Raw genomic sequence first — 13,619 nt, forward strand, 5'->3', positions numbered from 1 at the left:
TGTCACCCTGCTAAATTCTGGTATTATAGTTATTTTCAGCAAATATCCTCTGTGTGGGACATATTCATTATTTCAACAGAATACCAAAGATAATCTTTCTACCTCAAAAGGGTCTCCCGAGGTTTTCCTACTCATTTGCCTTCCAAAGGGCGCACTAATCTCAACAACAATCCAATCCAGATTACCGTTATCACATTTCCCACTAAATCCTCTTATGATGCCAGTCAGTTTTTTAAAACTCAGCTGGGAGTTAAGCTTGGGGGACTTTCATCTCCGCTTGATGCAACTATGTGAAGCTCACAGCACTGTTCAATGGCTGTCCTTTCAGTGTCACCTGAGATAAACTGCACCCTCGTTTACTTTCTTCGTCAGTCCCACACAGCTTTGAAGGTGATCAATACCCTGTGATCTGCAGAAAAAGGTCTGTCAAACAGTAGATCATCCATTCTCCAACATACACAGCATCTGGGCCTGCAATTCTCCTCAGTACTTGCTTGAGAAGAGATATAGTTTACCAAGAGATATTACTCAACAGTGATGCAGCATAAATGTTTGAATGCGTTTAACATGTGCTTAACGTTGTGTTAAAAATGCATTTGAAGCACTTGGCTTTGTGGCGTCTCACTCTAAAGTTTCATTACTCATCTGAGCTACATTGACACGCTTTGTCAGCTTTGTCTTTTATTACATTTTGATGGCAAGCAAGGGCAGAGCATGGACCTCCTTTTAGCCGTAGGCCAAGTCATTTGTCAATGAAACAATTGAACATGACATGCTTTTGCAAATGGTTTTACTTTTGCCAAGACTACTTCATGGAATCATGACCTTTTGGACAGGTGCCACAGAGGACTGCAGTGGTCGTGTGTGCATTTAAGAAATCACCAAATCTGTTAGCATAACCTTCCAACACGTGCCATGCTCTCAATTACTCCTGGCACAGAGAGTGGATGTGCTAGCACAGGAAAGCTGTGTGACAAACAGAGGGTGCTGGGTAGAAGGCTCGGAGCTAGTCAGGGAGAGGAATCGCACTACAAATTTAGAATTTATCTTGCAGATGCCTTAACCATATATCTTTAATAAGGTATTAGGGATTTCTTTTTATTCACAAGAGATTACCAAAGACCACTTCTAAGGAACTTGAACTCTGCCTATTTGTACATTTAGTGTTCTTAAGAGGCCACTTTATTATACCCACGATGAGCCTATGTCAGCTTAAAGTAGGGTTGTTTGATTACAATATCTGAGCAGTTTCTTTTCAACAACCTCCAAAAGCATCTGAGGACTGTTACCAGGATTACCTGCTAATGCAAAGGGACACTCTAAAAAGTACTTGAAGATAATTTATCACAAGACTAGACAGCATCTTGTGGGATGATCTACATGACAGTTGTTAAACCAGCACAAATACTGTTGTATATAGAGGTGAGAAGGCAAATCATACTATGTGGATTAAAAAGAGCGGGCAAAATTAAGACCCTTAGTCTTTGTTAATGTACTGTCTATAAACAGACCATAGTGAAAACAAATCTCAGTAGCCATAATGCTTTCTTCATACCCATCATTTACCTTGTCCCCCTTTTCACAGCAAAGTTTAATCATACTTAAAACAAACTGCTGAGCTTTTAGTCGATCCTAATCGCATACTTAAAGAGGTTTATGAAGGGGGCTCACATTCAGGCAACCTCTCTCTCTATCCTGACGATCCAAAATCATGACTAGTACAAATGCAGATTGGGATTAGGCAGGTGCAAAATGGATGTGACCAGAGAGCAAGAACTTAACTACCCAATACCAGAGCGATAGAGAAAGACAGAGTGGCGACACTCCCACTGGATTCCGTTGTACGCTTTTTGCCGCCTACTTCCGGTGTATGCAGTCTCGCATGGTTCCAAACAATCCATTCACGGCGTCGGACATCATTCATTTTCATTGCTGGCCGTCGAGTAACTTCTGAGGTAAGTTGATTAAATAGCTACCTCTTTTGAATTGTCAACGGTCTATATTTTATCAGAGGCCCTTTATGATGCATATACTGATATTTATTTGTACGTGTGCACAGCATAATTATATATATTTTTAACTTGGTAGCCGACCGATTTACCTGCTAGTTTGTTAGCTCGTTTGTTAGCTTGACTTCGCCAGCTGTGAAGGTATCGCTACACCAACAATTACGAAGTTCAGTGAATCTGTGACAACTTTTATTTAGTTAGTTATTGATGTTGGATTACTAGGATCATTAAGGTTGATTAAGGACAGATTTTATTTAGGTTTTATCTGCTGAACCTGACGGTGTTAGCTAGTCAGCTGAGTACTGTGTGTCTAGAAATAAGGTTGCGTTTGTTTAATTATACCCTCGAAAGGGCTGTTGGATTACATGTATGAATAAAATTATTCCACACAAAAAATATCAGTAAGTTACATGACAATGACATAAGTTTAAATATGCAAAAGTATTAAGGCAAATTTCACAGTTACTCTTGATTTATTTAACGTTTTCCACTGTTTAAGTTCAATAATGGCAACATCTTTCCAGAAGTCAACGTGTAATCGTGTTAAATTATTGTGATTTCAATATTGACCGAAATAATTATGATCATATTTCTTTCCATATTCGAGCAGCCCTAGCTGGTGCTGGCGACGGCTGCTGGTGGTGGCTGCTGGCTGCTGAAATAAGAGGCGACTGGAGGCTGCAGACGGTGTGCCGGGGATGGAGAGGCCAAATACATCCATGGCAACCAGTAAGGTGTTTGGCAGTGGACTAGATGTTATGACCTTCGGTGAGGAAGTCTGCTGTGTTGAAATTGCCTTCTTAGTCTGACTCTTGCTGCCAAGGTACCCCTTATCACGATTGTTTACCTTCCTCTCAGCCCTGATGCACTTTGCTTGTCATCACGTTTATATTTGACAGTGTCAGTATTTCTGTTTTAATCTGTGCACTTTGCTTGAATCCTTAACCTCAGCCTGATATATGTGGAGGATTATTTTTGTTAATTAATCACTTATACTATTCCCCCCTGTTCCATCACTTTGTTCTTGTTTTTCAAGTAGGATAGACAGCACACCTGTTCACACATTGTTGTTCTTTTTCCACTCATGACTAACTTTGTTTTATTTATTGATACCCCCTGGCTCTACTTTGTTGCTCTTATTCATGCTATTTCCCACTTGTTTTTTGTTCCACAAACCTCAGCCTGATATATGTGGAGAGGATTTGTTTTATTAAACACTCAGCAGCTCAAACACTAACCCCCAAAACTCCTGGCTCCAGCTTTACATGCTGCATCCTCCTTTGCAGAGTGCGGATGTTAGGCAGTAGAATCTGCATTTGCTGAAGGGTTTTATAACCAGTGGTGCCAGCGGTAAATGTTATTTGTATTGCTTTTGTTTTTTTAATTGTCTCCTTTCCCCACTGTATTCCTTTCTTTTTCTTTACTTGTTCTTGTTGTGTCACTCATTGTTTAATAAAAAAAAAATACATTTCATGTATTCATCCAAGTGTAATGAGTTGTTATTCTTTAATATATGTGATACTTTGTGTACGGCTTAGTCTTAAAATGATCATGGTTGTGTGGTCAACTCCTGCCTCATCAGAAGAAGTGGGCTGGACACTAAATGCTGAATGGACTGTTGCTACTCTGCTTTCTCAATCGCTCTCTGACCACGGGTAAGTGAATCGGAATTACAAGCAAAATCAAGGAAAATACATGTGCAAAAAGACAACATCTTGAATCATCTTTGATTTAAAAAAAAGATGTAGTAAGGTTAAGGTTAACCCTTGTGTTGTCCTTCGGGTCCCCAGGACTTAGTTTATTTTTGACGTTTTTGCATTGGATTGGCCTGGCTTTGAGCTTCGGGTCCCCTGGTGACCCTCGCGTACTATGTGATGTCATTTAACGTGAACTGGCACGGGGGGAGCTTTCCCTCCAAAACGTATCTATACATAGCTTTCAGTTGTCACCCTACCACTCCAAATATAAAACTGACATTTACAAATATGCAATAACAATCAAACAAGTACATGGGTATGTGTTTTTATTTATATTTACCATTCAATATAGCAATTGCTGCTGTCAGTACCATAGTAGAACATGACAGTGCTGCGTGTATTTGGAACTATACAGGCTTACATGAACCAAGTGACCACCCTGCTAGCAAGATCAAAGAGTGTCGAAACTCTTACTATCTCTATGGCTCTGCCCAATACATCCCATCATGAAAGGGGGCTTGACTTGTAAAACTACATAATAATCAAAACACCTGATACACTGTTTCAACTGGATTATTCATCAAGCTTTCTTAAGACATTTCCGTGTTAAGTTAATGCAAGTTTGCAAGTAGGAACCCATCTGTCTTCTTTATAAGCAAAATCCATCTGATGGCACTTATGACAGGATCATTGTAGCAAACCACCTGCCAAAGTCGGTCACAATTTTCTGAGTCAAACTAGGTTTTCTGCAAATCAATCTCTCCAACAGCCAAAAAAGCAGCTGAGACACCTTCCCACAAATCAGTATCGCTGTAATTATTCTGGCCAAAAATGGATGACTTCAGAGGCTTTTCAAAACTTTTGATGCTACTGCCGTCCTTTTGTTATTTTGCAATAAACTGCAGTAGTATTTAAAAACTACCGGCAAGCAGGGAAAAAAAGGTGATCGTTTAAAAAAAACTTGACGTGTAGAGTAAACATTATGTCCAATTGTTTTAGAGCAGAAAGTTTTATTTTGGTAGGTAAATGTGACTGAACATTCTTGTTGTACTCTGTGCACACAAATAATTTTCCTCTGAATGCCTGTCAGGCAGCCCACACCCCGAGGCAGATTTACTGAAGGACATAAATTAGATGTGACTAAACATGCAGGACAACATCCATTCTTCTATCACTGGAACGGGCTGTAGCCTACATACAGTATGCCTATATTAAGTCAATGTGCTGCCCTGATCTCCTCCTCACAAGAGACTCCGGTTTCAGTGGTTTTTTAATTGGAGAATATGAGCATTTCTACTCAGTTACGAGTGAAATGTACTGTATGTGCAATGTCATCACTTTAAAGGTCCAGTGTGTAACGTGTTTAGTTGTTCATTATCAAAATCTGTGTTTCCCGTTCACAAACTTGTCCTTTTTCATGAATATTGACTACCACCATCAATTCCAAGTATTCCTTTTGGCTTGAAATGTTACATTTGCATTCGCATGAACTGGGGTAGACGCTCCATATTCATGCGCCATCTTGAAATACGTTAGCCAGTATGGGACATACAGCTCCGCCTTTCGCTGTCACATGATAAACTCACAGGTGCTGCTAATGCTGCTAATGGGTATCGTCGCTTCCCGGCCCCGGCAAGTTTGAAGAAGGAAACATGGAGGACCACACGTATTCAAAATCCAAATTTCAGGAACAGGAGTCTTCTTCTTCACCCAGAAAAAGAAAAAGGATATTGAAAAGGATATTGAAAAGAGCTTTTTGAAGCGTGAAGGCTACCGTAGCTGTAATACGTACTTTGAACTGCGTGGCGAGAGAGAGTTGATTGTGATATATGACTTCAACGCTAGATGGGAGAAATTCCTACACATTGGACCTTTAAGTATCAAAATGTTGCATTGATTGCAATGATTAAGATTCCATTTTTACCAGTGAGCTGCAGGCGACAAATGTATGAAAATTAGATTATGATGATGATTAGATGTGACAAAGAAAATAAGCAAATCCTCACATTTCCTCACAAAGGTCCTTCATAATCAACACACATGTAGCTACTATTCACTGCTTCACCAGTGTCACAGCCCAATACTGATGACTAGTGCATTACATCTTATGTTTTTGTCCACCTCAAATACAACTAAATACAAAGTGTTAAGCCTTCTCTCTGCCCAAAACTGTGATTCTTAAGATCCATTTTCACAGCAAGCAAAACAGCATAACAGAACACCACTTCAAACATCTGCCTGAGTGAACTTTTACAAGATATAAGGGAGAGAAGGCAACATGTGCAACAGCAGCACACATGGACGTCTGGGGGGAGCCAGCATCAGAATAATAAACCGACCAAAGTCTGCCGGTCGCTAACAAGAGTTTATTGTGCATGGCCGAGCACCCCTCAGACAGACAACAAAAAAAAACAAGCAAAAGGAAATATGGAGATGTAGAAAGATCTCTGGTAAATGTTCTGTGCATGGCTCCATCCTTAAACACTCGCCATCTGTTGACTCCTTCTGGACAAACCAGAACTTCATCTTTAAACAGATACGGACCAGGTGTCATCATAACACAGCCTAATGTGAAATATCATAATAAGATACAGAGGCAATTCAAAAGGCAGAAGAGGCCCTTACAAAACTGAATGAGGAGCTGTTCGCCACTATGCTGGCAACTGGCGAGTGGATTTAGAAAAACACATCTAATCGAAAAGCATTACAGTTAATGACAACAGAAGCCAATGTGCAGGTCTGCTGACTATCGCCCTGTCCGATAAACGTCTCCTTTCAGCTGATGGTAGTAAAATGGGGGGAGACAGTGAGCGAGAGGAAAGCCAGTAGGACTCTGTCAGCCTGGGGGCAGCTACAGTTGAACAGGGAGGACAGTGCTAAGCTGAAAAGTGGCTTTGTGGTTGCATGGTGTTCCTGAAAATGTCCCCTGTAGTCACAACAAACAGAGGTCAGTAAACTGGGCCCAGTTTCAATGACTGGTCATTGTGGGAAATTAAGCTATCTGAGGGGGAAGAGGTATCATCAGGAAGCATCTGGCATCCTCCATGTGGGTGCTGCGGAATATCCATAATGGACACTGCAGTACGTTTCCCTCACATTTAAATATTTTGTATCCACTGTTTCATAGTAAAAAGGGTTGGAAGTTCTGGCCTGCAATGCCCTCTTTCTAGCAGTCTGCCCTTTGGTCATGGGTTATGTCTGTATCTCTGCTGAGGTGACAATGTATTGAAAGATGAAGTGGTCCAGAGGTCACTGCTGATAGACGTGTAGCATTGCGTCTGTAAATGACTTCACACACAGGGCATACAAAAAAGAAAACTGACAGTGGTTTGGAATAGGACATGTATACAAGATCCCCAAGTGACATCTTTAAATGTCTTGTTTTATCAGACCAACAGTCCAAAAGATATTCGCCACCTGTATAAATACAGAGAACAGCAGCAAATTCTCACATTGGAGAAGCTAAAACCGAAGACTGTTTCTTGTTTTTGTTTAATAAATAAGTAAAACAATTAGTCAATTGTTAAACTTATTGTGATTAATTTTCTGTCGATGAATTGATTAATGAATCAATTAATTGTGTTAGCAATATCTAATATATCTCGAGAAAATAAAAGGATATTATAGCAAGTCCTTTCAAAATGTTCTAAATGATATGAGGACACAATGTTTTACACACAAACATCATAAAGTAACAGTTTTGTTATAATAGTGCTTGTGTGCATACTAATCATGCATTCATCATAGAGATGAGCTCCGATACTGCCTAAAATGCTGGTATCGGTATCGGGAAGTACTGGAGTTAATGCAGCGATCCGATACCACGTAATAAAGCCATAAAGAAAATCTACGTTAAAGTAGTTTATTTATGTTCTTTTTCCGTTATAACTGACTGTCAAACTGGATAATAAAAGAAAGTTCTGTGGCATTCATTGTTTGCGTTTGTTCATGTTTCACAAAGTTTAACCTGAGCCAGACCGACAACAAAGATAGAAATCATATCACATCCATACAGGGATAGTAGTATACAGTTGTTAAAACATAATAAAATACACACACTGGTATCGGATCGGTACTCGGTATCGGCCGATACACAAGTTCAGGTATCAGAATCGGTATCAAAAAATGGTATCGGGCCATCTCTAATTCATCAACTAATCACTGTCTTTTGATTTACTCCTAGATCATTAAGAATGGGCTATCTTTACAGTCCAGATACTGAACAGCAGCAAATAAACCACAGCACCTATGTGCCTATTAAGCATTCTCTGGCTCTGAAGCACTTTAGCCTGATAAAGACTGTCCGATTGAGCAACAAATCTCATGATGGAGCAGGATTCTTATCTAGTATAGATGGGGCTTTTAAAATGATAGATGAAGGAGTGATTACCCTAATGAGGATAGAAACAATGCACTCTCTCTCGTGGTACAAACTCCAGTGCTCAGGTCTGTAGTCTACATGCTGTATCGTGCACTTCGGTCCCAGTGGGCCAATCTAGGACATCCGGGAAGAGGTGAAGATGAAGGGCTGGATGAGACAGTGTGGAGAATCACAGTGTCTGTTGATTACAGGTTATTCTACGAGTGGGCGAAAGACAGAGGGCTCCTTTGGGGATATTGGAGCTGTGATTAAGGTAGTACAAGAGGCACACATAGGCGGACTGACACGATGAAGTCTACTCTATAAGTCATGGGTGACTGATTTGAAACCGATGAGAAACTAAAAGTGTAAGGTAAACCTCTACTAAGTTACCATGTTGTCACTATAAAAGGTCAAATTACTGCACAATATACATAAAATCCCATTCCTGGCCATCTGGATGAGCTACAGAACAGCAACCCTACAACTGGTCAGAATTCCACAGCTTGCTCAAGGACATCGGTTAAATTAATGTTTGCCAACGGTGGTTTAAAGACGAGCCCTCGAGTTGGAGGGTACTCTCCAACTGCAAGGCTAGCGTGCAAAAACAATGGTAAATATGGAACAGAAGGCTGCCTGCCCCTTTTTTTAAAGAGGCATACATCATGCAAGGGCAAGTATAAACCATAAGCAAATTAAAAGAGGAAATCCACACCACAGAGTAGTTTACATTAGCAGCAGCCCTTGGCAAACACACTGCTTTTATTAAAAGATACTTTCAATTTTCTTATTTTATATCTTACTTCTTAAAAAAGAGAAGTCTGCTTAATCCGCAACCAGTTTGTTCTGACATCTCCTGAGCCCTGAGGAGATCATAGGAAATACACCCACTCCAGAGTGATGCCAGTGACATAACTGACCTACATCTAAACTTTTTCTCTGACAGCTGAGCCCATGAAATAAAATCCCTAATCCACAATGTCAGTGTGGACATGTAAATAGCAGATGAAAGCACAAAAAGACCATACGAACATACTTACTCAAAGGTGAAGAAAAGTCCACAAGTCACGAGAATGAGGACAAGGGTGAGGTAGAAAACCCCTGTCTGCTTGGCCATCATTATTCTCCCATTGCAGTAAAATTTATTCCGACCTGGGAAGGACTCCCACTTCCTCATCTTTGGGGTCCTTTTCTTGTAAGGGGTCTCCATTGGTGTGGAGCTGCGAGTGCTTATTTGGCTGTACTCACACTCTCTCATGGACTCAGATACCCCGAGATGCATCAATTGCTGATTCAAATCTCCACAGTTTAATAAATCCCGGGGCAGATGTGCCTCTGTGGAGAGAATAAACAAGTTGAGTTTACAGACTAGGATCACAACTTTTCAGACAAATGCCTGGGTTAATGTGGGTGGAAAGAACGTCTGTTAAAAAGGTACAAGGCACACTTCCATATATTAATAATATCTAGCTACCACCTACACTACATATAACGTTATGTAGCTAGCTTTTAGAAGACACATCTAGCCTCCAGTGAATTCGGTAAAGCCACACATAAAGTCAGTACAGCAAGTTTAGCTAATCTGTCGTTAGCTAAACTTGGCAAATAACTTCACTGGCAGCAAACACATACCTTATATTAACGTTAATAGCGCCTTTGTTAGCAAGCAACCTCGTTAGCATTTTATAGCAACTCAATCTAAAATGCGGCTAAGGCTAACACGGCTAGCAAGTTGATGAAATAACTGGTAAGTTAATGTTAGCACGTTGGCCAACTTTGCAATTAAAGGCTAGCTCGCTGGCCACTCACATAACTACACGCTTTGACTTGACTGTTGTATTCTAACTTTCGCACTCAAGAGGAGCTCAAATGAAGCTTTGGGTGTGCACTTCGGCTGTCAGCCACATAACATTACAGACAGCCCCGGCTGTGTTTTTCTGCTCTGCCTGCTGAAGCGACATATGAAGAGCTGCCTTACCGAAGGAAAGTGCTGGTCGTCGTGCTGGGGTGTTGTCACGTAGCTACTCCTTTCGTTATCCAGGTTTGTGACGAGCCGAGGACAAAGCAAAGAACACCATTTTTAGAAGTTTACGGGTAAAAAAAAACGAGTTTAAAATTGGCACCTCGTCGCCGATGAAGAACTTCGTTAAAAAAGGGGAATCCAGAGAAAGACCGCACGACGGGGTGTTCCTAGACGAGCTTCAGCATCCTGACTGGCGGCGGTCGCTCAAAGAGACACTACGAGTCTTTGCGCACAACGCCAACCAAGCACCTTATAGCCATATGTCCAAGTGTCTCACAGCAACACGGCGAATAATCACCAGAAATCTTCACCATTCAGCCGCATTTTCGGACAAAAAGTTGCAGCATTCCCCAAGAAGCGTGGAGGTAGGCCAGTCGACAAACCTCCGTTCACATTGTGTCCTTCTCCACACAGTGCTGCCACCCTCGCAAACAACAAACATCAACATGGGAGCAGAGCAGCGCCTCCCAACCTGCTCCTCCCCCTCCAAGCAAGGCTGAAGTCACTACTGAGGAGGTGCAAAGGGAGGACGGGCTGTAAAAGGGATTCCCAAATCGTGGTCCAGGGACCTTCGGTCGTCCGTTAGGGGGTCCCTACTAGCAGGGGCGTGTCCAGGGGTTACACTGGGGTTTACTGTAGTCAGAGCACCAATGCAGGCCTGCTGTCAGGAATTATGGACATGGAACTTTTTCAAGTTGGGCCCCTCACCCAACCCAGTCCTGCACCATAGACCTTTGCATGCCCACCCCCTGGGCCTTGAGCAGGGGTCATGTGTGCCAGACGGTTAAGAACCAAGACGCCCAAACCCAGAGTAATTTTCCTGTAGGCCTATCTGTGTTATGTGGGTTTCGCCACTGTCACGCCTCTAGGAGACTACCTGCAGGTCCTGAGTGTAGGCTATTCATTTCAAAGTGAACATGAACACAAATTATGACCAATCCCCATAGTCACAAATGTAAATATTGGATCCATTTTTCACAAGCCACATATCTCCCAAATATTCTCACACTAAAATGTAATTTTTCAGATGGAAAAATCAGGAGTTCATGAACTTACTGGAGACACAGCTAAGCAAACATCAACTAACATTCACAAATGCCACGGATAACAGATTTTCGTCATGCTAAATATGGCTTTTAGCTTTGTAAGTATCAAATGTTAGCAAAAAAATATAAATAAATGATGCAAATATAACTTTTCATCTATCCACACGATGTTTGCCACTTACAAACAAGGCCACGCCCACTTAGGAGTCAGGAAGTGTGTACCGTTTCATACATAGACAGTATATAAACTGGACCAACAGATCCCGTTGCTCAGCGCTCAGTGAAGGATATTAGAAGAACTTTTCCGGTGAGCGCTGAGCGTTACTGCGCAGCCTCCAACTGAGAGAGACGACGTAGATGTGACGTGAGCAACCTGTCTAAAAGTTGTAAGTCTTCTGGTAGCTGTGCCAAGAGAAATCTCAATCATTCCCAATCTTGCAGAGACGGAGAGCGTAGGTATATGTAAGGAGATAACATGAACACAGGCTAATTATTGCTAACTAAAATGCTAGTTAACATTAGTAATTAAACTTAAACAGCTAATGAAAGTCCAAACTGCCTGCGAGCTTCTCCTGTACTATACGGGTAATTCCTCTACTATGCGACAGTAAGTTGCGTGGTTATGACACAATCGTTAGCCTATTTTTACAAAAACGTCTACTACGGAGCCATAACGTGAGGTACAAGGTAATGGAGCCTTTTATACATTGTCGTGTTTCTTTAGAAATAAACAATGGACAAAAGTCTTTAAGCGCTTCAGATGTAAAGTTATTTGCTGTCAAAGTGACGTCAAAATGAATGGCAGTCCATGGAATGCTAACGTCGGGTGATCGTTTGGTAGCATCAAAATGACGCCATAGGAGGTACGCGTTCAGAAGCGAAGCTTACCCCCTTGGTTTCATACCATTGGCGTGGCTTAAAATGCGCTATCTTTAGTTATAGAGAATCTTTGTCTGAACCCCCCCTCTGATGATGGGCCTGCACAACCGTCATGCATGAGTGCACTCCTGCAAGTTAAGGAAGCTTTTCATTAATGCGTTTTATTTTTTTGATAATCATTATTTGACATAGGCAAACATAATGCTAGCTGCTTTGTAAGCTTACATTTTCGTATTTAGGATGACAGCTTGCTGCTAAAACAGGGATTAAAGGGTAAGACTTGTAATATTCTATTTTTTTTGTTGTTGTGAACAAATTCCATTAAAAGACCAAAACTAACAATGAAATTATTCTACTAACAAGTATTGGCTGTGTAGGCAAAGCCTGATAACGCACATTCAGTGATTAAAAACACATCATTAAGCCACAACATTGCACCAGGTAAAATGTTCTTTTATTACCATGAATGTGGGCACTGTCATTTATTTTAAGTCAATTCCAATACACTTTCCTGGTAGAGTACATCACTAGCACACCCATAGGCGTAAATCCCAGATTTAAATTGTGAATTTATTCACATTAACATCAGATGAAGTTGTTCTTTTCTCAAATAGAAATGATGCAGAGTAATTAATAAATTAGTCATGACTAAAAAGTTCGCTATTAGTTAGTGTAATAAAATGTAACATCACCTAGCTTGTTTAATAGCTTGTTGGTTAGAAATGCACCCACTACAACTAACGTTAACACGGCATTATGTGTGTGAACTGATATTGGGGTTAATATTGAAGATCTATGGTTGTGTTTTGCTCAGTATGATGTGGCAGATCAGTAGGTTTGCTGCAGTTATATCCTCTGTCCCAGATGAAACCTAATATTTATGTGGAGGACGCAAGATCATTTTATAATTATAATATGACCGCGTGGTGAACTTATGAAGCAGATTAAAGCAGGGTTAGCAGATGAGCTTTACCAGTGGCTCACTAATTTACATTATGATCAGCTAATTCAACAAGTGTACAAAAGCATTGTATTTCTTTTATATGGGGACACTTTTTCAAAATAAGTCATTATGTTTTAAGGTATTTTGTGGCTTGATTCTAAACTTAAAAATAAATAAATGGTTTTAAAGAAGAATATTTTGGTCAATTTAGTCAGCTTTTTCATTGAATCAAGAGAAACACTGAAAATAAGGATAATGGTACAGTCTCCATGCTACACTAATGATAGTATTAAGGCTTTCCTCTGTGTTCACATATCCTCTGCAAGTATAATTGTGGCTGTATTATTTGTGTCCCCTTCAAAAATTGCTCTTCAGAAATTTTAAGTTTATTGTCCCCCCCAACTGTTAGATGAGATTTACGGCCATGAGCACACCAATTCTGCGGCAGAAAATAATCACTAACAAATATACTGTTTACTCCTTTTTTCCTAAAAATATTATTGTTATTATTGTTATTTTGTGCATTTTATGCCTTTAATAGATAGCTGACACAAGAGAGTTGACTGGAATTGAGGTGAGAGCAATATGGGGAATGACAAAAGGTCCCCGGCTGGATGCAAACTGGGGACACCGTGGTCAATGATCAGCACCCCAAGCCATGA

At 40.7% G+C, this 13,619-nt stretch overlaps 1 protein-coding gene across 6 annotated transcripts in view; it reads right to left on the minus strand.

Annotated features, from left to right (window-relative positions):
• zdhhc14 (zDHHC palmitoyltransferase 14) overlaps positions 1-10,569 on the minus strand; it is a 55,041-nt gene extending 44,472 nt beyond the window's left edge. For 3 of the 6 annotated variants that reach the window (XM_078277427.1, XM_078277428.1, XM_078277431.1), the window contains exons 1-2: positions 10,045-10,568; positions 9,107-9,401 (exon numbers count right to left, since the gene is read on the minus strand). In XM_078277427.1, the coding sequence (XP_078133553.1) occupies positions 9,107-9,348 (242 nt within the window). In that variant the 5' untranslated portion in view covers positions 9,349-9,401; positions 10,045-10,568. Of the gene's footprint in view, positions 1-9,106; positions 9,402-10,044 lie in introns of all 6 variants that reach the window. The other 3 variants (XM_078277430.1, XM_078277432.1, XM_078277426.1) reach the window with 2 other exon arrangements.
• Positions 10,570-13,619: the final 3,050 nt, after the last annotated feature.

The sequence above is a fragment of the Sander vitreus genome, chromosome 20, assembly GCF_031162955.1.
Source record: "Sander vitreus isolate 19-12246 chromosome 20, sanVit1, whole genome shotgun sequence".
In the NCBI taxonomy this organism is placed as follows: domain Eukaryota; kingdom Metazoa; phylum Chordata; class Actinopteri; order Perciformes; family Percidae; genus Sander; species Sander vitreus.